The sequence below is a fragment of the Stegostoma tigrinum genome, chromosome 25 (assembly GCF_030684315.1).
Source record: "Stegostoma tigrinum isolate sSteTig4 chromosome 25, sSteTig4.hap1, whole genome shotgun sequence".
NCBI classification, from domain to species: Eukaryota; Metazoa; Chordata; class Chondrichthyes; order Orectolobiformes; family Stegostomatidae; genus Stegostoma; species Stegostoma tigrinum.
In genome coordinates this window covers 10,315,617-10,340,631 of record NC_081378.1, presented here as the reverse complement: position 1 = coordinate 10,340,631, position 25,015 = coordinate 10,315,617, and the positions used below count along the sequence as shown (strand labels likewise).

General features: G+C 43.1%; 1 protein-coding gene across 24 annotated transcripts in view; it reads right to left on the bottom strand.

Annotated features, from left to right (window-relative positions):
* The window catches only part of celf2 (cugbp, Elav-like family member 2), a 910,164-nt gene that overhangs the window by 462,002 nt on the left and 423,147 nt on the right, over positions 1 to 25,015 (bottom strand). For 23 of the 24 annotated variants that reach the window (XM_059654470.1, XM_048554197.2, XM_059654471.1 and 20 more), the window contains one exon: positions 20,922 to 20,957. In XM_059654470.1, coding sequence (XP_059510453.1) covers positions 20,922 to 20,957 — 36 coding nt within the window. Of the gene's footprint in view, positions 1 to 9,870; positions 9,896 to 20,921; positions 20,958 to 25,015 lie in introns of those variants that run through there. The other variant, XM_059654475.1, reaches the window with a different exon arrangement.

Here is a 25,015-nt window from a genome sequence, read left to right as displayed (position 1 = left end):
GATGGATTTAAAGAAATTCTCAGGATTAAAAAATAACTTATAGAAGTTGGGTGAGTATCAATATCAAATAGGTGCCTATTTTACAAGTGCTGTAGGGCCCTGGAGCAGTTTTGTGATCATGTCACTGAGCTGTGAATCACCAAGGATAAACAGTGATAACGGGAACCACAGATGCTGGAGAATCCAAGATAATAAAGTGTGAAACTGGATGAACACAGCAGGCCAAGCAGCGTCTCAGGAGCACAAAAGCTGATGTTTCGGCCCTAGACCCTTCATCAGAGAGGGGGATGGGGAGAGGGTTCTGGAATAAATAGGGAGAGGAGAGTATAGGTGGGGAGGTAGGGAGGGGATAGGTCAGTCCAGGGAAGACAGACAGGTCAAGGAGGCGGGCTGAAGTTAGTAGGTAGGAAATGGAGGTGCGGCTTGAGGTGGGAGGAAGGGATGGGTGAGAGGAAGAACAGGTTAGGGAAGCCGAGACAGGCTGGGCTGGCTTTGTGATGCAGTGGGGGGAGGGGAATAACTGGGCTGGTTTTGGGATGCAATGGGAGAAGGGGAGATTTTGAAGCTTGTGAAGTCCACATTGATACCATTGGGCCGCAGGGTTCCCAAGCGGAATATGAGTTCCTGTTCTTGCAACCTTCGGGTGGCATCCTTGTGGCACTGCAGGAGGCCCATGATGGACATGTTGTCCGAGGAATGGGAGGGAGAGTTAAAATGGTTCGTGACTGGGAGGTGCAGTTGTTTATGGCGAACCGAGCGGAGGTGTTCTGCAAAGCGGTCCCCAAGCCTCCGCTTGGTTTCCCCAATGTAGAGGAAGCCACACCGGGTACAATGTATACAGTATACCACATTGGCAGATGTGCAGGTGAACATCTGCTTAATATGGAAGGTCATCTTGGGGTCTGGGATGGGGGTGAGGGAGGTGTGGGGGCAAGTCTAGCACTTCCTGCGGTTGCAAGGGAAGGTGCTGGGCGTGGTGGGGTTGGAGGGGAGTGTGGAGCGGACAAGGGAGTCACGGAGAGAGTGGTCTCTCTGGAAGGCAGACAAGGGTGGGGACGACCCCACCACCCAAGCCATTTTTCCATCCCCAGTCACGAACCATTTTAACTGCATCCCAAAACCAGCCCAGCCTGTCTCCACTCCCCTAACCTTTTCTTCCTCTCACCCATCCCTTCCTCCCACCTCAAGCCGCACCTTCATTTCCTACCTACTACCTCATCACACTTTGTTACCAAGGATAAACAGTTCAGTGGGGACAGAGATGGGATAAACCACACACTTTGCAAGGAGACCACCAAACGGCAATAATCTAGATTGGAGGACTCACATGAACACTCATGAGCACACAATGATATGTTAGTCCTCACCAAACATAACAACCGGTTGAGGCCTGATATAGCTATAATTACAATGTATATTTATTATGCATTCATACTGTTTGTGGACCTTTGTGACATCTCAGGCTGAAGATAGTTCTTGCCTTTGCCTTCTCTGCAACTGGTTTGACCTGAAACCAAACTCAGTGGTGTCAAACCACATGATTAAAGAATGGCCTTTCGATGCCACTGCTGGGTTTTAAAGACAAAAGCAATGACCAGGCCAGGTATTATCTCAATCCCAGGTCGGTACCAGGCTGGGAGCCAGTGCAGAAAATATCCAACTGACACAGGTGAGGACATTAGATCTGAAGTAGGTGTGCTAAAAATTCTCTTTGCATCTGAGCCCAGAGGGGGAACGCAAAATAAAAATTGGCCAGCATTCTCATTGACCACAATATGGGGGCGTGACAGCCCAGTGGTATTTTCACGAGAGTGTTAATCCAGAGACCCAGGTAATATTCTGGGGCCAAAAAATATTCTGTGCTCGAACCCCACAATGGCAGATGGTGGATTTTGAATTCAATAGAAGTCTGGAATTAGGAGTCAAAATGATGACCATCACTCCATTATTGATTGTCAGAAAGATCCACCTGGTTCACTAATTTCCTTTAGTGATGGAAACTGCCATCCTTACCTGGTCTGGCCTCCAGACCCACCACAATGTGAAAAAATATAGAAGTTGCTGGAAAAGCTCAGCAAGTCTGGCAGAATCTGTGAAGCAAAATTAGAGGTAACATCTCAGGTCTGGTGACCGTTCCTCAGAACGTGAATGTGGTTGATTCTTAACTGACCACTGGAATGGGCAATAAATGTCTGGCTAGTGATGCTCTCATCCCGTGAATGAATAATGTGAAGAAAAATCATCTGGAGTACGCTCATGGAAAGTGCACACGCACGGATGCTGGTTCAGAGAATGTTCAGAGTCTGCTGTACTCCTCTCCTATTCTTACTTGATAAACCAGTACTCATGAGAACTCATGGAGGAAGCCACATCTTACCAATGTGCTCCTGAGATGCTGCTTGGCCTGCTGTGTTCATCCAGCCTCACATTTTATCATCTTGGAATCTCCAGCATCTGCAGTTCCCATTATCTCTGTTACCATATATCCACACAGGCAAGAATCTAGCCCTGTGTCCCCCAAAAAAATTCCTGAGGTGAAATCAAAATTTTGAAACAAAGCTTTTGTTAGCCAGCTACAAAAGGGTTACAGAAGCAAGCTGGGAGTTGGAGTTACGGATTAAATTGAATGGCAGAACAGTCCCACTTCTGGCATGGGAAAGGGGGTTGAGAAAGACAAATCTGTTGCAAATTTAACATCGACATGTTAGATTCATGATGATAAATAGGAATCTCATAGACTGAATATCAAACAAACACCTGAATTTTGGATATAAACAGACTGGAAACAAATTTTCTTTAACCTACGAAGGCAATATTTTCATCACAGTCACATATTTAATTTTCTGAATGGAGATAATCAGGAATCTTGAAAGATAATGACTAGTATTTGTTGGGTTTAATGGTGACAGGTCAGCTAATTATAGGTTATTTGTATGCATAGTTCTAATGACCATAAATAGCCATAATTAGCTGACTCACTGAATGAAGACAATCAAGATTTGCAATCAGTCGATGGTTAGTATTGGGTTTGCCATTTCTGAATCTCTAATGTAAATGGTGCTTGTCTTTAAAAATAGCTATGATAACAATTACTAACTGCAGATGTATAATCGACATTGCAATTACAGGAACAAGGTAGCTGTGCAACATACTTCAGTGAACCAGCGATACCATTTTCATAGTGGGAACAATGTACCGCAGTCACTGAAAGCATTTAAAAAGGGTACAGCTCTGCAGGTACCAGGCACCCTCTGTTAGTGAACACTGGACAGCACAGTCACTCAGCGGTTACCACTGCAGCCTCACAGCGTCAGACACCCGGGTTTGATCCCACCCTCGGGCAACTGTCTGTGTGGAGTTTGCACATTCTCCTCGAGTTTGTGTGGGTTTCCTCTGGGTGCTCCGGTTTCCTCTCACAGTCCAAAGAGGGTGGATTGGCTATGGGAAATGTGGGGTAATGGGATTAGGTGGGGGTGGGGGGTGTTGGGTGCAGCATTTGATGGGTTAAGTGGCCTCTTTCCTCACTGTAGGGATTCTACGAACTTCATTGAAGAGACAGCTCATGTGGGTAATTTACTGCAACCAAAAACATGATGTTCTTACACATTAGAAAATTCCACTATTAGGTAAAATATGGGAAGGACAGAATGCCACAATCTCTTCATCATCTCCAGGGCTTTTAGATGCCCAAATGAATTACTCTTCAAGTTCAATGGGAAACTGATTCCCAAAAGAACAGAAACTGTTTTTAAAAATGAGAAGCATGATGCTGCTACATATGTTGAACAAAGGAATTCTCACCCTTGTCCGTTAATACATGGTAGTGTGAGCATTGATATAGGAACAGGGCAAGGCCACTTAACTCTTACAGCCTGTTCTGCCATTCAATGAGATTGAGGTTGATTGGTGGCTGAAACTCCCTATACTTGCCTTACACCCATATGCCTTAATACATTTGCCTAACAAAAAGAACCTCTCAGATTTAAAATTTGCAACTGATTCAGAATCCGCAGCAGTTTATGGAAGTGAGTTCCAAATCTCTACCACTCCTTGTGTGCAAAAGTGCTTCCTAACATCTCTTCTAAATGGTTTGCCTGTAAGTTTTAAGCTATGGCACCTTGTTCTGAAATCTCCAATTAGTGGAAATAGTTTATATTTATCTGTGAGATACCAAGAGCTGCAGATGCTCGAATCAGAGATTACATAGTGTGGACCTGGAGGAACACAGCAGGCCAGGCAGCATCAGAGGAACAGGAAAGCTGACATTTTGGGTCAGGAAGTAGGATCACAGCCCATAACGTCAGTTTTCCTGTTCCTTTGATGCTGCCTGGCCTGCTATGTTTCTCCAACTCCGCACCTTGTTACATTTATCTATGCTTTCTTTTCCTGTTAATATTCAGAAGACTTTAATAAGATCACACCTTAACCTTCTACATTCTAGAGAAAACAGAAAAAAACACAAAACCTGATTTGTATAATCTCTCCTCACAACTTAACCCCTAAACTTCAGGTATCACTCTCGAAAACCTTCATTGTATTCCCCTGAAGGTCAATACATCCTTCCCAAGGTGCAGTGCTCTAATCTGCTCATAGTACTCCAAGTGGATAAATAGACAGTCAGGACTTGAAACGTAATAGGTCTTTGTTTGAAGAGGAAAAGAACAGTCAACACTTCTAAATACTTAAACAAATTGAAGGCCTCTTGTTTTAATAGCAGTATGGTGGGAAACTGGAATACATCTTAACTCTGAATTGCTTCTCGATTTCTCCTTAACTTGCAGCACGAGACCATCTGTTAAACAACATGGATAGAATTCGTAGCAGATGATCTTAATGGTAGATTTTTTTAAGTGCTCCCTCAAGATCAGTTGACAAGTTCACTGTCTGGCACACAGCTGGATGATACAATCAAACACATTGATCCCTACTCCATTAATTGATCTCAGTTCAATTGTAATGTGGGAAGCTGCAATTAACCTCAGCTGCCTAATGGAAGGGATGGAGGTGAAAGCATCAACTGGAGGTTTTTGCTTCTGATCATTGCAGGTACAAAGCAACTTGCTAGTCATTCAACTGTACATTTATGGGAGCTTGCTGTGTACAAATTGGTTTTTAACAACCTTTAGTGGACAAGACTACCCATTTCATCATGAAACCCCTCAGGCAATTTCTGAGTGATGTGACAAGGTGCCATATAAGAGGTAATTTTTCTTCATGCTCCCCATTCGTACATGCTATGACAATGCCGGAGGCTTACAAGAAAGGACAGTATGTAAACAACTTCTGGGGATGGTGAGCTAGGCTAACTTCGACAAGAGTAGGTTGGTATCAACCAGTTACATAATAGATATTGTCCCACAAATGGAAATTAAGCAAAACCTTCAGCTGGACTATGATGCCCTATTCAGGATCCTCATGGTGCCATCAAGATATTCCACGCCATGTGGGGGGAACAGAAGAGATGTGCAGGAATGGTACTGCATGACAAAAGGGTCTTCTCAGGTAATGGGGAGAAACCAAAGAGGCTGAGATTATTCGAAAAGTAGAAATGACGAGGTGAGAATTAATTAAGATATTCAAAAGCATGAAGGGCTTCCATTGAGAAATAGATTCCACCAGGACAGTCAGTCAACAGAGGACACAGATTTAACATAATTGGCCATAATTACACAGTTGTTATCTGTGGAAATGTACTACCCAAAAATGATTGAAGCATTCACTGGTAAGTACAAAAAGGTAAAAATCTGCAGGGCGGATGTTGTATTTCAGTCAGTATATCTTTATGCGTCGGATATGGTATGACAGGTCGGCACAACATCGAGGGCTGAAGGGGCCTGTACTGTGCTGTAATGTTCTATGTTCTATGTTCTATACATGTGCATGTTGGGATGGCAAGGCAGATCAGGGGTTAGCACTGTTGCCTCACAGCACCAGGGACCCAGGTTTGATCCCAACCTCAGGGGATTCGGGTGGGGGTAGCTGTTTGTGTGAAGTTTGCACGTTCTCCCTGTGTCTGAGAGTGTTTCCACTGGGTGCGCTACGGTCTGAAGATATGCAGGTTAGGTGGATCGGCCACGGTAAATGTGGGGTTAGGGTAAGGGACTGTGCCCAGATGGGACGCTTTTTGGAGGGTTGGTGTAGATTCAATTAACTCAATGAGCTCCTTCTGCACTGCAGGGATTCTACGATTCCATGTTATCACAGCATCTTCAAGGATCTTATGCTGCATCTTACCTTGGACCACCTCAAGTATTCAGGCATGACTGAAATTATACAAAAATAACTGTGGATGCTGGAAATCTGAAGAACAAACTGCTGGAGAAACTCAGCAGGTCTGGCATTATTCTGTAGAGAGAAAGCAGAAAACATTTTGGATCCAGTGAACATTCCTCAGAACTACTGAAATCATATTCCAATGTTGTAAAGGTACAGATTAAAATTAGTCCAGATATTTACGTGCAGGAGGATGTAATTGTTTTATGAAGGTATAAATTTAGGAACAGAAATAGGCGAGTCAGCCCCCTGAGCTTGTTCTGCCAATTGAGATTGTCATGGCTGTTCCGCATTCCCATTAACTCCCAGTAACATTTGATTTCATTGCCTACTAATAATCTATCCAGTTCTGAGGAAGGGTCACTGGACTTAAAATGTTAACTCTGATTTTCTCTTTGAAGATGCTGCCAGGCATACTGAGCTTTTCCAGCAACTTCTGTTTCTGCTGCTGTTGTTGTTAATAATCTCTCTACCTCCACCTTAAAAATGTTTGACCACCCCACCTCTAATGGCTTCTGATGCAGAGAAGGCCAAAGTCTCACACCCCTCAGAAAAATAAATCTTCATCTCGGTGCTAAAAAGGGGAACCCCTAATTTTCTCCCCCAGCTTCACAGTCCCTCCCAGCCTGCACTATCCCAGCTTGAATGGCTTCCTGTACAGCAGTGCTTTGGTCAGTTAACTCATCTACACTGACCCAATCAAACTGAATATACCTTGAACCTGCTGGATAGAGGTATATTCTACATAGAGAATACATGGAACGTGTCCTCTTGACCCCTTACCTATTTCACTCACAGTCAAGCCCTCTGACTGGAAAGGACAACTCTATCAGAAGGGGTGTGATGGCCCCCCTGGAATAAAGGCTCCATTGCTGTTGGCTGTTATAGAATCTCTGTTAGATCCTTCAATACCCTCACGTTCCACGTCCAGTTTCTTGTGTTACTTTGGCCACATCAGGTAAAAACAGCTTGTTGGAGGAAACTCACGTCAGGGCAATGGGAAAGAAAAAACAGCCGAGTGTATCAAATTGGATCTTGCTTTCAAAGATCAGCCAAGAGTAGATATGGGGACGACTGCCTCTTCCTGTGCCATTTGGCTGTGAGCCTCTGGTGGATGTTTAGAAAGGCAGATAACAAATAAACAACCTCTTGTGGTGCAGTGATGGTACCCCTGCACTGGGAGGCCCAGGTTCAAGTCCCACCTGCTCCAGAGATTTGTCATAACATCTCAGAACAAGTTGACCAGGTGAAGTAGGTTAAATTTTTTTAAAAAAAAGGTAACCCACTCTAGTTTGAAGGTACTGCTATGGTGGGTGACAATATGCCGCTCTATCGGTTGGCAGTGCTAATTGCCGCTTAATCGAGATTAGGGAAAACTAAATTTGACTCTAAAATTACCCTAAGAATATCATGCTCAAATTCTCAGAAGATGAATGTGTTGTGTGCTGCTGCATCAGACTGTGAAGCTGTTCACTCTCCAGCATACTCAATTATAAATACTGCACGAGCTAAAAACACCAGAGATTAATATTTTAAATAAGTAAAATGACAAATGACTTATTCACGACCACAGAATGGAGAACACTGACCCAGATCGTCTATTTGATTCCGTCTCACCTGAACAGATTGCTGGCTATTTTGGGTCTGAACCTGGGCAGCCCTGACACCACACACTAGCCTGTACCACAAGGTCAATCTGCACGCATTTGGATAAGTCCAAGTGGAAGGCCCTTATAAGGGCGACTGAGCTTTGTCTCTGGAATTAGTACCGCAGCCCAACTATCAATGGCTCAGGATTGACAGTCTGCCTATATTTAGGGGTGAGCAAAGAGGACTACCTGGGATATGGAGTAGAAGAATGAAAGGAGCGACAAACATACACAATAGAATCATAGAGGCAGAGATACACAGTATGGAAACAGACCCTTCCATCCAACTCATCTATGCTAACGAGATATCCTAATTAAATCAAGTCCCATTTGCCAGTGTATGTCCCATATCCCTCTAAACCCTTCCTCTTCATATCCCCATCCAGGTGCCTTTTAAATGTTACAATTGTCCCAGCCTCCACCACTTCCTTGGGCAGCTCAGTCCATACACGGACCACCCCTGAAAAGTAGCTCCTTAGGTCCCTTTTTAAATCCATCCTCTCTCACCTTAAACCTATTCCCTCCAGTTTTGGACACCCCTACCCCGGAGAAAAGATCTTGTCCATTTACTTTATCCATGACCCTTATGATTTTATAAACCTCTATAAAAGAGGTCAGCTCTCAGCCTCCAATCCTCCTCAGAAAGTAGTCCCAGCCTCTCCCCAATAGCTCAAACCCCCCAAACCTGGCAACATCCTCAATCTCAATGCCATATTCCTGCTTTCTTCCCTTGATGCCTTAAATATCTGAAAACATATCAATCCCTGTCTTGAATATATTCAGTGACTTGGCCCTCCACAGGTTCACTACTTTGAGTGAAGAATGTTTCCCCATCTCAGTTCTTTATGGTCTATTTGTACCTGAGACAGTGAGCCCTGGTTCTAGACTCCACAATCAGGGAAAACACCCTCCCTCCATCTAGTCTGTCCAGCCCTGTAAGACCTTTATACATTTCGATCAGATCCCGCTCATCGTTCTAAACTCTCAAGAGTACAGGCCTAGTTGATCCAATCTCTCCTCACAGGACAATCGTGCAATCTCCAGTAAAAGCTTGGTGAATTTCTGCTGCACTATCTCTCTTAGGTAGGGAGACTAAACTGCGTGCAGTACTCCAGGTCTCACCTGACCTATATAACTGCAGTAAGATATCCCTACTTCTACTCTCAAATCCTCTTGCAATATAGGCCAACATATTGTTTGTCTTCCCGACTGCTTGCTGTAACTTACTGGTGGTGTACAAGGACACTTGGATCCCATTTTACATCTACATTTGCCAACATATCACATTTGAAATTATGCTCTATTAAATGATGATTATATCAATTTACATCCTGTTTGTAACTGTAAGATCACTGCTAACTAAAGGGATCCTCAAAATCTTCCAAAATCATGTTTCAGGCTTAAAAACTCCAGATACATAGAACGACACCGAGCTTACAGAAAGGAACATGTGGTCAATGCTTACATCCTACCAAACTCTCCTCTCATCCACTTTATCCCAACCTCACAACCTATTCTCTGTTCCTCTCTCTTTTGTTTCAACTGTCCACAGCTGTTCAGGCAAAACGCATTCCAGATTTCCAAGGCCATGTGTGGAGAAAGTGCTTCCTGTTTTCCTTGCCTGGATTTCACTTCCTCACTCTAACAGTGAGAACATACAATTCCGGTTGACTCTTCAGTACGATAATCTGGTATCTACAGTCACTGTTGGAGCGATTGCATTTACAAAGACATTCCTTTATTGAGCAGTATTTTAAAATAAAACTTTTCAACAATTGTATCAGCCTTTTGTTGTCAAATTTAACCTTCAGACTGTGTTTAAAAAAAAAATCTTGGAGCCAAAAGAGGGAACTGAACAACCAGGAAAAAAGGTGCTATATAAATGCATCTTTCTTGTCTGCTTCATTGGGTGCATGTTAAAAACACAGAGCTGGAAAATGTCACTCACCTTGCAGGCAGTGAGGAGCTGCCGTTGGCTGACGTTTTTTACACACAGTAGATTTGCCAGCTTTCAGATCACATTATCGTGATGATTACTCGCTGATTACTTTCCTTGCCTTACTGCTTCAAAATTTAATGAATAAACACAGCTGAAACAGACTGCATCCCACCCTTTGAAGAAACTCAATCCCATCGGCAGCTAAGAACAAGCTGCAGGAACAGCCACATCCCACAATATGTCATGTCTGAATGAAGAGCTGCACTGAAATCTGGAATCTACTGCCTGAAAAGGGGTGGGGCAACGAGGATGACAGGAAATCAGTAGAGGAATCTGAGATAACTGGTATCCCGTCACCCATTATTTACACGTGGAGAGTCCTTGACACTGATCCGCCTCCTCTACAGCCAGCTCTCGGAGTGAGCAGAATTCCTGACCTTCCTGATGTATTTCTGTCAGCCAGGGCTCCCTGATTGAGGCTGTTAATCTGGTCTGATCAGGCAATCACTCTAAGAGCCTTGAAATAACTCCAGTCACTAAGACACCTTTATTTAGGTGTGAAAGTACACGGCATTGATCCAGCCATCTCCGAGCCAGCTCCTGGAGTGAGCAGAACCCCTGGCTCTCCTATTTAAATCAGTCAGCCAGGGCTCCCTGATTGGACCAGGGTAACTGCCCCAATCAGGGAACTCATTCTGAGGTCCATCTGGCTGACCTTGTTACAATCACTGCGGAACCCTTTCAGACCATTGAGCCTGCTCTGCCATTCAATAAGTTCATGGCTGATCTAATTTTAACCCCAACCCTAGATGCCTGCATGACCCTAATAATCTTTCGCCCACCATCGCCCCCCCCCCCCCACCACTCTGTAACCAGGAATTCACCTACCTCTGCTGTAAAAGAAAAGTGTAAAGGGTCTGCATTCATTGCCTTTTGAGGGAAGGAATTCTGAACACTTTGAACCTTGGCATGGGTTTTAAATGGGCAACCCCTTTTAAGTCACCTCTGATTCTGCTGAGCTCCAGAGAAGGATGCAGTCCTACGTTTTCCTCACTTTTAAACTGTGCACCTTATTTCTAGATTCCCTCATGACGAAACATTCCCTCAGAATCTACACTGCCAAGCCTCCTTCAATTGTATCACTTTCCATTTCATCTAAACACAAGAAACACACATTTCCTCACTAGCCAACTCCTTCATCTCAGAAACTGACCTTGAGAACCCTCTCTAAACTGCTTTCAATGCAAGCATACCCTCACTTAAATACAGAAAGTAAAACTTTACACCGTTACCCTGCTGTGTTCTCACTAATAACCTGGACAGCTAGGATCATACAATCCCTATCATGTGGGAGCAATCCATTTGGCCCATCAGCTTCACCCCAACCCTCTGAAGAGCTTCTCACCCAGAATCACCCCCTTGCATTTCCCTCGGCCAATCCACCTAACGTGCACATCTTTGAACTGTGGAAGGACACCAGTAGACCTGGAGGAAACCCATGCATACATGGGGATGGAATTGAACCTGGCTTCGTGGCGCTGTGAGGCAGCATGCTAACCACTGTGCTACTTTTCTACCCTAAGTTGTTATGAGGCTTTCATACTTTTATGCTCCAAACCCCGTGTAATAAAGGCTAACATTCGACTTGCATCCCTGCTTATTTGCTGCAGCTACACTCTAACATTTTATAATTCACATGCAAGTACATCCTCCGTAACGTAGTGTTCTGCAGATTTTTCCCTCGGACAATTTTACATTTTTCGCCATCTGCCAATGTTTTTGCACACCCACTCACCTTTCTGTAATACAGATTCTAATGTCTCCTCCCTACTTTCCTGCTTACCCTTGAGGGTAACATCAGGGCATTTGCTACAACAGTCAGTCCCTACATCCAGATGGACTATAGCAGCTAAATGTTAGTGCTAGAGAAGTCAGGCCTAGTCTGAAAAAAGGCTCAAAGCAGATTTATTTTTGATCTTAACCAGGTAGCAATTCAGAAACAAACCAACAATATTGCAAGATAACAAAGTGTGAACACAGCAGGCCAAGCAGCATCTCAGGAGCACAAAAGCTGACGTTTCGGGTTTAGCCGCTTCATCAGAAAGGCGGATGGGGAGAGGGAACTGGAATAAATAGGGAGAGGGGGGAGGCGGACTGAAGATGGAGAGAAAAGAAGATAGGTAGAGAGGAGAGTATAGGTGGGGAGGTAGGGAGGGGATAGGTCAGTCCATGGAAGACGGACAGGTCAAGGAGCCGGGATGAGGTGGTAAGTAGGAAATGGAGGTGCAGCTTGAGGTGGGAGGAAGGGATGGGTGAGAGGAAGAACAGGTTAGGAAAGCGGAGACAGGATGGGCTGGTTTTGGGATGTTGCAGATTTGTTTCTAATGGTAAAACTGAAGTTTATGGCATAAAAGAAACTAAGATTAAATAGAATAAACAAAACTATGAACAATTAAACAAACTATTAACTGTTAACTATTAGAAGCAACATAATTTTAAAGATTTAGAAACTTATGGTGAAACACAATCTATTAATCCCAAAAAGCACTCCTTTTACATTACTCACACCAAGGATAATTCCCTCAGCAGGTCTGGGCAGCATCTCTGGAGGAGAAAACAGAGTTAACGTTTCGGGTCCAGTGACCCTTCCTCAGAACTGATGGTGGCTGTGAAAACGTCAATTTATATGTAGAAAGTAGGGAGGTGGGTGGGATAGGCAGTAAACGATTCTTGTCGTTTACTGCCTATCCCACCCACCTCCCCATTTTCTATATTTCAACTGACGTTTTCACAGCCACCATCAGTTCTGAGGAAGGGTCACTGGACCCGAAACGTTAACTCTGTTTTCTCCTCCATAGATGCTGCCAGACCTGATGAGCTTTTCCAGCAACTTTGTTTTTGTTCCAGATTTACAGCATCCACAGTTTTTTTGGTTTTTATTAAGGCCAATTCCCTTCTATTTTATCACCAAAAGACTTATTTCCAATATTCTGTTCTTTTAATCTGGTAGCCTCTTCCTGCAGCCTTCATATTGCTGAGCTTAGACTTTCTCAGTTACATATGATACTTTAGGGTTTTAATCAAACACTCCTGGTCTGGAACTTTCAAACTAAAAAGGTCCTTACACTTAGGTAATCTCCCTAATAGTCCTAAACTACTGCCCTTTCTCAGAAAGTTCTGGTTTACACATTGAGCTTTCAGCAAACCTTTGCAAAACTGCAAAACTGAAAGCCAAAGAGTTTTTTTTCCAAGCATTGGGTGTTTCCCAAATGCTCAAAACAAACAATTTCTATCTAAAATCATGGATGGGCTATACTATCTACTTATTCACTCAAAACCTCTGCCAATGACAACAAAATCTCCATTATTCACCAGGAAATCACTCTCTCACACAATAAATCACCATTGCTACAGAAATACTACAGGTGAGTCATTAAATTCCTTCAGATACACAGAAACACCCCATTTGCCACTAGTTCAAAATTGAAAAGCTAAAACAAAAGATATTAAAACATATTTAATTCATTAAAAAATACAGCATTTCTTAAACAAGGATCAGTTTGAATGTTTCCCCATAGGATATGCTTCATTATTAATTTGTGGAATGTGGATGACACTGGCCACACCAACATTTGTTGTCCATTCCTAACCTCCTGGAGAACAGGAAAGCGTCAACTACATTGCTGTATATCTGGAGTCACACATAAGCCTGGTCAGATAAGGATGGAAGATTTTCTCCCCAGCAGGACATTAGTGAACCAGATAGGTATTTATGAAAATTGACAATAGTCACATGGTCACCATTAGATTCACCATACTTTTCAATTCTGGATTTTTAAAAACTGAATTCAAATTTCACCATCAGCCATAGCAAGATTCAAACCAGTGTCTTCTAGTGAAACGACAACAACGCCACAGCTTTCCTTTGGGAGTTTCTTTGTTCGTGAGTCACTAAAAAGTTATCTTGCAACAAGCAATTGTTGGGCATATTTTATGCTGTGCTTCATTGCAAGGGGATTTGAGTACAAGAGTAAAGATGTCTTGCTGAAATTGTGCAGAAGCTCGGTAAGACCGTTTCAGATAGCCAGGGCATAAGTTCTGGAATTTTCCCAGTCTCATTACCTCCCTCTCCTCCTTTAAGATATTCCTTCACTCTATCTCTTTGAATATGTTTTTACCAGCTGCCTGAAGAAAGTGCCTTTCGGGTCAGATTTAACGTCAGATTTTGATTGTTGATGGTTCTGTGAAGAGTCCTGGGATGATCTGTGATGTTAAAGATGCAATATAAAGGTAACTTGCTGTTGACAACATCTGAACAGCTGGCAAATTTATCCCTGTGTAACCCTGAATATCTGGAGTTTAATTTTTGTTTTTTGCTTAAATTTCCCCTTTAACGAAAGCCATATAAATTGACATGGAGAAAAATCCTTAGTCTAAAAATAGACCTATATATTTTCCCAGTCCAGTTATTTATTTCTATTAATTATATCTACAGATGAGGAGCACATAGACAAACAAACAAGCTATATCTTGCTGCTATCTTTATTCTTAGACTCATGGGGATGCATGGTGGGAACAGCAGAGCAAAAATACTTGGTGTTGTGCGTTCGGTTACATGAGAACATTGGACATTTGTGCTTTGAGCTCATGACGATGTTGTTAAACCCAAAAGAACTCTTCCCAAGGCTTTGAACCACCAGTGTTGTATAACCATCACTCAACTGCTTCACAAAATGGCTGCATTCCAGCACAGTTCTTAAGGATTCTGAACAGCGACCAGGCAATGAGCTCAGCAACATCTGCCTACATCACGTTACGACAAAGAAAAATAATTGTTGATTAAAATCAATCAGCTGCTAATCAGCCCTGAATTACTGAGAGCTCTGCTAATCTAGTTTAAAAAAAACAGACAAGGATCCCTGTTAGCGTTGCTTACTACTGACAAATTGGATAGAATGTGCAAGTGTTGTAACATAAGGAAGTGAGATGTTTACTTCCCCCGTAAGCAGAGATTACTGAATGAATCCTTTATCCATCAACAATGTCAATGTAGCTTATTCGGTGTCCCCCACAACTTCACCTGCTTCCAATCCCCAGTGCTTGTTTGGCTGCGATGCAGATCCTAGGTGCATTAAAACAGGTGGCATCACTTTGGATAGCAAGGTGTAGAGCTGGATGAACACAGCAGGCCAAGCAGCTTCAGAGGAGCAGGAAAGCTGACGTTCCAGTTTTCTGAAGAAGGGTCCAGGCGTGAAACGTCAGCCTTCCTGCTCCCCTGATGCTGTTTGGCCTGCTGTGTTCATCCAGCTCTAGACCTTGTTATCTCAGATTCTCCAGCATCTGCAGTTCCTACTATCTCAGGAAGCACCTTGGGCCTGTTTCACGACTTATTTAGCTCCTGCCAATCTACAATCCTGGATCCAACCTAACCACCCTCAACAAAAAGCAAAAAAAATCAGAATTTTTAGAAGTTATCATTGTTGTGATATCATTTGCAGAACAGATTTCCAAATGCTCCCACTCATTGTGATCTGACGTGTTTCCTAATTTCACTCCTAAAATGGTGTAGTGTAAACCACAGACAAACATAGAAAGTGCTGGAGAAACTTTGACAAGGCTGCTAAATAAATCAAGGGCCCATAATGGTAGAGTCAGGGTACTGGCACAGATACAGGATTGGCTGACTGACAGAAGGCAGATAGTGGGGATAAAGGGGTCTTTCTCAGGCTGGCAAATGGTGACTACTGGCGTCCCACAAAAGCCTATATTAAGACCACAATTGTTCAGGTCATAATTAAATGATCTGGATGAAGGAACGGAGGGCATTATTGCTGTATTTGCAGCAGACTCAAAGACAGGTGGAAGGACACGTAGTGTTGAGGAAGTGAGGTGGCTGCAAAAGCACTTGGACAGACTAAGTAGGCAAAGAAGTGGCATTTAGAATACACTGTGGGCCAGTGGGAGGTTAAGTATCTTAGAAGGAAGAACAGAGGCACAGACTAGTTTCTAAAAAGGGAAAGGCTTTGAAAATCTAAAGCTGAAAGGGATCTAGGATTTCTAGTTTGTGATTCTCTTAAGGTTAACATGCAGGTTCATTTGGCAGGTAGGAAGGCAGATGCAATGTTGGCATTTATTTCAAGAGGTCTAGAATACAAGAGCATGGATGTGCTGCTAAGGCTGTATAATGTCTTTGTTAGAGTGCATTTGGAATATTGTGAGCAGTTTTGAGCCTTGTATCGAAGGAAAGATGTACAGGTGTTGGAGGGGGTCCAGAGGAGGTTTACAAGAATGATCTTAGGAATGAAGCATTTGTCATAATGGGAATAGTTGAGGATTCTGAGTCTGTACTCGATAGAGTCATCAAAACTTAAACAATACTCTCAGGCCTGGACAGAATGGACGTGGAGAAGATGTTTCCACAAGGAGAGACGTGGACGTGAGGGTACAGCCTCAGAATGGAGGAATGACTCTTTATAACTAAGAATGAGGTGGAATTTCTTCAGCCAGAGGGTGGCAAATCTGTGGAACATATTGCTGCAGAGGATTGTTGAGGCCAAGTCATTGAGTGTATTTAAGACAGAGTTAAATAGGTTCCTGATTAGTAAGGGAGTCAAAGGTTACAGGGAGAAGGCAGGAGAATGGGGTTGAGAACGATATCAGCCATGATGGAATGGTGGAGCAGACTCAATGGGCTGAATGGCCTAAATCTTCTCAGAGATAGTAGGAACTGCAGATGCTGGAGAATCTGAGATAACAAGGCGTAGAGCTGAATGAACACAGCAGGCCAAGCAGCATCAGAGGAGCAGGAAAACTGACGTTTTGGGCCTAGACCTGGGTCTATACCTTGTTACTTCATGGCCTAAATCTGCTCCTTTTCTTACAGAGTTAGATTTCCATACAAATCTGTTGATGATGAACTTGCTAATGTAAGTAAATGTAATGTAATGTAAATTTATTTTTAAAAGACAGGAAAGTTTTCATTCTCCTTTAAAGAGATGTAAACAGCGGATTGCTTGTAACCCTGATTCTCATAGCCAGAGTGTTTTAGTTTGATGAGATAATCCTTTGTGGGGCAGCAGCTCTCTGAAGCTGCTAACTTTTGATGGAGTCCTGCTGTTTCTTTTCTTTACTCATTCATGGGATAAGGGCATTGCTGACCAGGCAGTATTTATTGCCCATCCCTAATTGCCCAGAGTGCAGCTCAGGGTCAACCACATTGCTGTGGGTCTGGAGTCACATGGAGGCCAGACCTGGTAAGGATGGCAGTTTCCTTCCCTAAAGGGCATGAAAGAACCAGATGGGTTTTTCCCAACAGTTGTGAATGAATTCACGGTCATCATCAGACTCTTAATTCCAGATACTTTTATTGAATTCAAATTCTACCATCTGCCGTGGCAGGATTTGAATTTAGGTCCCCAGAACATTACGTGGATCTCTGGGCTAACAGTCCAGCGGTGATACCACTCGGCCACTGCCTCTCCATTTGATGATAATTACATAATGCTCTCCTCATTAACGACACTCAAACACAGAAATAGCCCTGACGCTGGCCTCCTGCCATCCCTGTGATGCTTTTGTTGGCTTGCCTTCCTGTTCAAAGTGTTCCAGGGTCTACAACTCCCACAGCTGAAGAGGGGGAATCCTGCATCTTGACTTCATGTTTAACACTTACGTGAGAGGCAAACCATCTGATTTTTCAATAAAAAGGTCAACTGGGATATTTTGGAATATAAAGCCTGCATTTTAGATTCAATATTCCCATTCCCCAGCTTTGTACCTGATGCCAATGGAGTCATGAGGTCCATCAAGTTCAATTATAAGTCCTGTAGGAATTTCCATGGGGAGCTTTGGTCAATAATTGTGGGGACCTTCCTCCCAGGCTGACTACAGAAAGCTGACATTGTCACATGACATCCTACACATGAAGCAGCTAAGTCATCAGTTTTGCACAAGTGACTGAATTCCCACCAGCTGCTCAGAAACCAAATGAATCAGGGCTCCCTACCTAAAGCAACACAAGTCTTTGATTTGGAAATAATGGGAACTGTGGAACTGGAGAATCCAGCAGGCCAAGCAGCATCTTAGGAGCACAAAAGCTGACATTTCTGGCCCAGACCAGAAAAGGGGGATGGGGTCAGGGTTCTGAAATAAATAGGGAGAGAGGGGAAGTGGATCGAAGGTGGACAGAGGAGAAGATAGGTGGAGAGGAGACAGACAAGATAAAGAGGCGGGGATGGAGCCTGTAGAGGCGAGTATAGGTGGGGAGGTAGGGAGAGGATATGTCAGTCCGGGGAGGATGAACAGGTCAAGGGGGTGGGATGAGGTTAGGGAGGTAGGGAATGGAGGTGCGGCTTGAGGTGGGAGGAGGGGATAGGTGAGAGGAAGAACAGGTTAGGGAGGCGGGGACGAGCTGGGTTGGTTTTGGGATGCGATAGGGGGAGGGGAGATTTTGAAGCTTGTGAAATCCACATTGATACCATTGGGTTGCAGGGACCCCAAGCAGAATATGAGTTGCTGTTCCTGCAACCTTCGGGTGGCGTCATTGTGGCACTGCAGGAGGCCCAGGATGGACATGTCATCAAAGGAATGAGAGGGGGAGTTGAAATGGTTCGCGATTGGGAGGTGCAGTTGTTTGTTGCGAACCGAGCGTAGGTGTTCTGCAAAGCAGTCCCCCAAGCCTCCGCTTGGTTCCCCCAATGTTGAGGTAGCCACAGCAGGTACAGCGGATGCAGTATACCACATTGGCAGACGTGCAGGTGAACATCTGCTTGATGTGGAAAGTCATCTTGGGGCCTGGGCTGTGGGTGAGGGAGGAGGTGTGGGGGCAAGTCTTTGATTTGCAGCATCATGCAGCAGGGAGTCAGGAATGGGAATTTGTTCAGTTCAGTCTCTTGATCATCCTCATTATCTCTTTGATGGCCCCTCTCAGACCGGTGATCTCAACCAGGACCGATGTAGGAGGATAGATGGCAGAAAGGTTATTGGTGATCCCTGCCTTAGACCTCAAATGGCCAATTCTGGTGACTCACCAACACCTTCAAGGGAAACCAGAGCCAAGCAACAGGCTTGTCAATGACAGCCACACCTTGAGTCTGAATGTTTTTTTTAAAGAAAAAAAAGCCACTAGGGTGCCAACACTTCGCATTTGAGAATTAAATTATAAGGCTAAGGAACAAGTGGGAAAACAAAGTATCGCCACATAAACTATGCATGGTCTGGTCTTTTCATAAAGACAGGTTTGTAAGATTAACCTATATGTGCAGGATTGGGTTTCTGGGAGTTGCTGTTCAATTTGGTGACACCTGTTCCATTGGCAGCAAGCATGAAGGTTCATTGTAAATAGCAAGGATCAAAATGACACTCAACTGTGCCTGCAACTTCTCAGAGACATACAGCATGGAAACAGACCCTTCAATCAACCAGCCCATGCCAACCATAATCCCAAACTAAACTAGTCCCACCTGCCTGAGCTTGGCTCATATCCATCTACACCTTTCTTATTCATGTACTTAGCTAAAACGTCTTTTAAACAATGTAACTATACCTGCATTCACCACTTTCTCTGGAAGTTCATTCCACACATGAACCACTCTCTGTATTAAAAAGGCTACCCCTCATGTCATTTTTAAATCTCTCTCCTCTCATCTCAAAAATATGCCCTCTATTCTTGAAATCTCCAATCCCAGGGGGAGAAAAACCATCTGTGCTCCTCAGGATTTTATTAACCTTGATAAAGTCACCCTTCAAACTCCTATGCTCCAATGAAAACAATCCCAGCCCATCCAGCCTTTCTTTATAACTCAAATCCTCCATTCCCGGCAACATCTGGTAAATATTTACTCAACCTTCTCCAGCTTAATAATGTCCTATCTATAACAGCATAACCAGAATATTGGTGCTTCAATGGATGAGGTAAATATTGATATATACTGATTACAGGATACAGATTGGCTTTCTGCATTATTCAAAAGGATGCAATAAGTCCACGATTTCTAACTGGAAAAGCCTACATTTATTAGTTGAGCGAACACTCTGTGAATATTAAAACCTCAAAAAGAAATGCAGAGTACAATACTGCTGTCCATATCTCATCCATCACCAAATTCCTCTTCTCCATCACTCCTGTCCTTGTGGATCTACACTCGCTCTCAGGGCCTGAAACCTTCAATTTGAAATAGTCATCATTAAAAAAGTCACAAATCCCTTCAAAGCCTCACCTATCCCTAGCTCTCTAACCTTTTCTAGCCCCACAACCCTCTGAAAACTCTACATTCCTGCCACTCAGTCTCACACATCCTTTAACTTTGTGGTGACAATGTTTTCAACTGCTTAGGTCCTCAACTCTGCAACATTCTCTTGGACCTTCTCTGCCAATCCAACTCTCTCTTCTTCTTTCGGACACTCTTTAGAACTCATCTCTTCAATTAAGCATCTCGTCATCTCTTCTAACAATCGCCTTCACATATCTGTGTCATTTTTTCCCTCAGAAGCGATTCAGAACATTTCTTTAATTAATTCCATTACATCAGTACGAGTTGCTGTTCCAGTAAATGTTACTTTGAAATAAACCAAGAAATAAGGTCATAAAGAGACATAGATTAATTTGAGAAAAAGCAAATTTAGGACCAATATTAGCATACTCTGCAAACACTGAGTACAATTAGTACATGCAACTAGGGTGGTAGAAGAAGAGAAGATTCAAAGTGACTTCATGACAGTTGGATGCAACTGGTTGTGATCATGTTTTCTACACAGATGAGCTAAGTTGCAGTGAATAGCTTTCTTCATCTGTATTCATCTTGTGACCTTCAAAAGCATTACTGAGGAAATCAGCAGGGTTTACAAGACCTCTGAGCTGGAAAAAAATCCACTAATTTTCTGGTTCTACAAAAGCTCCCTCCCAACTGCACATCAATCCAAATTCCATAATTCCAATATAACACAGACTCGGAGCAATGCCTCAAAATGGGAGAGTGACCTTGTTTCTCACTGCCAGTTCAAACTGCAAAAAAAAAGAGGAATAGTCTATTGACCAGAAAAACGTAGAGCCAGTGTCCTACCTTTGTAATGATCCAGTTATCTCGGGGCTGCTCTGCCTGTAAAAGAGAAGGAAGATATTAAGAAAAATACACCATGGACAGTTTTCAGTTCTCTCTCGCGATGCCGCAAACTCTTGCCTAGTGCAGAGTCATCCACTTTTGTGGGAGGAACACAGGCACAGGGGAGTTCTTAAATGGTGAGAGATTGGGATATTTTGCTGTCCAAAGTGATTTGTTTGTCTTTATCCATAGGCTATGGAATGGTATAAAGCAGATGCCACAAGTATTTAGGAAGGTGAGCAATATGTTGGACTATAACCAAAGAGAATTTGAGTACAGGAGTAATGGTGTCTTGTTTCAATTGTGTAGAACCTTGGAGAGAATTCACCGAAAGTATGGGGTGCAGTTTTGCTTACTCAAGGAAAGATGTGCTTGCCACAGAGGGAACATTATAGAATTCCACTAATCTAATTCCTGGGATGGTGGGACTGTCCTATTTGGAGTTGGAGGCTTCTGTCCTGTAGAGTTTACAAGAATGAGAGACGATCTTATTGAAACCTACAAAACTTCCTGCAGGGTTAAACAGATAGATGCAGGAAGGATCACGAGCTGTTGAGTCAGATCACATTCTCATCCCTGTGTCCAAATGCAAACCAGTCCTTTTCAGCCAGGAGAGGACTGACTAAGAAAAGGAATCATACTCATCCTTCTAACCCAGAATTACTGTGGCCTTTTCAAGGGATACCACAGCGTCGACCAACTTGGGCTGCACACTGCAAGAAAAAGGTGCAGGCCCGGAGGCAGATTCTGTCTATGTCTTAGCATCACACAGAACAGAGCCTTTAAAATCATCTGCAATGCTTGTCCATCCATTCGGGGTCAACGAAAGTTAATGTACAGCAATGTGTATCTCAGTGATGAGGTGACCTACAGTGCAGCACCATACACAACCTTAGCTCATAGCACCTGCGCACTGTAATTATCATCTGTTCTTGCTCTGACCTTTCAGCATGGGCCATCGTGTTGAGACATGTATTTCACAACTCTTCTCCACTTTGTTACAAATAGTTCAATAAAATCTTGCTAAGCTCGCAACAGAATCCAATCTTCTGACTTTGATCGGTTACAACAAGCGCATTTTAGGTAAAATGTTTGAACCGCTTGAAATTGTTGGCACATTCACATGAGGATTTAGCTCCAACGGCAACAACTATTGCCTGCTAATTCTCCCAAATGGTTATTGTAGCCATGAGAGTGAAGGCATTACTGTACTGGGCAGGTTTGGTGGGAAATAACATTCTGATTTTTGTACTCAGGACTTCAGGATTTATTAATTGCTTCGTTAGCCTGTTGTGTCACCTTCAAAGATTCGTGAAAACAACCCTACATTTCTCATCCCACACCTTTTTTTTTTAACAATTGTGCTACATAGCTTGTATCCTTCCCTAATTCTTCCACCAAAATGTATTATTTCACACACTATTCACTTTGAAGTTCATCTGCCCATCCCACCAACCTGTGTCCCTTTGCAGATGTTTTGGGCAAACTTCAAATTGTACCCCCCAAAAGTCAGTCATTAATGTACTTTGAAAACAGTCTTGGAGTAAGTATGCAGCGGCATTCCTAAAGGTTCAGCATTAGAATCATCGGGTACTTATTAGAAGTGAAGCATTTTCCCTGTCAGTGTTCAATGTTTGGAGAGCTTTTGTTGTGTAGTAAAAGTATCCCTACCTCTGGGCCAGAAGGCCTAGGTTCATGTCCTGCTTTGTAGGTGTATAAGAAGATATCTGAGCAGGCTGATTAGAAATGTCTATAAGTGAAGCAAGCATGCAAGTCAGGTCCCAGTTGAGCTTCTCGTCCACAGAGTGGTATCTCCGTTAAAGCACTGCACAAGTTACCCACTCTAATATTCTGCAGTCAGACTTGAACTTGCAACTCTTGAGTCAAATGTGCCATCAAGCCAATCAAAGTAGAGAGCGATAACAGCCAAGTTTGAAGTTATCAATTTCCCCACAGGGCGACTATTTCCAATTGGGAAGAGAAGGCAGGCTGTCGAGAGACGATAATAATGTGATTTCCCACTAGCAAAAATCAGCAGGCAAGATAGCTCAGAGCTAAGAGATAGAGACAGACTTGGGGTCATGGTACTTATCTGGTTACTCAGCTCACAGGGTGGTGAAGAAAATTAAGGAGCAGAGAGAAGCAATTTTTTGGTTGGCACACAGACTGATTTGAACAGTTTCCTTTCACTGGAGGCACGCAACATTTGACATTTATTGAACCATACTTCCTCTTGAGTTTTCACGGCAAAGATAGATCTATTTTTATTCACTAAGGGTATCAAGAGACACAGAACTATAAATTGGTTTGTCTCATTAGCCCAGGTATAAGTTGTACCTGATGTAATGGTACAGTGAGCCCAAGGTGGCCAAATGGTTTAACTCCTTTGTTGCTGTTACCAACAGTTTGTTTGGATATTTCCCCCAGTCTCTGATCCATCTCCATTAGGGACTGGGTGGTGGGGGTTATCCACTGTGCACATTGTACTTTGGAAGGAGGAGGGGGATAGAGTTGGTGTTACCTATAGACATTAGAGTCATAGTCTGACCGAAGTCATCTTCAAGACCATGTTTAGAGCTGGGCTGTTTTTACATGGGAATCAATGAACTTTGATATTTCTTGGACCCTCCCCACAAAAACTTGGTGATTATATTGCCGGGTTATAAGTCAATCTATACAGATCCACAAAGCCCCAAAGCCAATGTATTATTTACGTTCATATTAACTCAGTGTGAATCATGTAACTGTGCTTTCATTCCTTTCTTATTAATGGATATAAAATGGTTGTGGTGAAGCCCTGTGTGCTGGGTTTGTCTCACAGTAATGGAATGGCTATCAAAGAAGAAATTGGCACCCTCACCAAACAAGTGCATATGGTCATGGGGACAGGAAGGCAAGATGGGAAGACATTGGCCAAGGTACAGATTTTTTTTGCTGCAAGTCAACTGTGCTGGAGGTGCAGCCTGATTTTTCTGTCACCATAAAAATAACAGAGTTAGAACACTCCAATCAGCAGTCTGTGTTTCTTCAAGCATAGCCTTGGGGGGTGGGAATGGTGGGGGGTGGGGGGGCGCGCAGAGGGAATACATGATCGTGAGTTCCAACAAGGTGATGTAATTGAAAAGCAATTTAAAAAGGAGCAAAAACTTGGCAATACTTTACACAGCACACAATCATGACAAGGAAAAGGTATAAATTGAGATACTAAGAAAACTTTGGGCTCTAGTAGTTTGGTCACCTGCTCTGAAGATTAGTTGATGGATTGACCACCTGAGATAATATCTGGCTCACTGCATTTCTAAGACATCAGTCGCTTTGTGAGTATGCATTATTGTGATAGGGTTGGTACATACTATAGCTTTGTAGCATAATAATGCCCCACTTTTTTTGAGCAGTGCATAACTTATTTTGTGTCACTGATTTCTGTGCTATAATCACTGGAGTTTTATAAGAGAGAGGCAGAGAATTGAAGGATCGGGAGGAAAATGTAACTGCAGTCTTCTCTTGTTGCCCTTTGTGAACAGTGACTGGTAAGTGGGAGAGTAACCAGTGACATGGGTGGAAGGAGGAAGTTCATTGTTAAAACAAAGATAGCAATAGGACATATTATCTGTGTTTTCCTCTCTGTCCTAATTCTGGTCTGGATCACAGGGCAAGTGTTCAACTTTAAATGCCTATACTTTTACCAAGATTGTTTCAGTCAGCCTGCTCAGTGTCGCCTTTCGATAAAAGTACCTGAAGACACAGTGGTGCAGAAACATTTGCATTTAAGACCCAGTACAAAGTGTGAAACAGTGGACCTGATGCATGAACATTCATGAATGGAACACAACTTGCAGGATAGCCAATAAAACCTGGCCAATTTTATGATATCTGTAACAATGATCTCAATGGCTAATGAGCCCTGAACAAGTAAATAAATTGTGTTAAGTTCACTGCCTGTGGTGTGTGCAACTTGAAAGTTTCAGTTAATGTCTCCAAGTGTATGTGCGTACATGTGTGTATGGGCTGTGTGTTTCTAATGCAGGAACTTGGGCACTGCTATTAAATTTGGC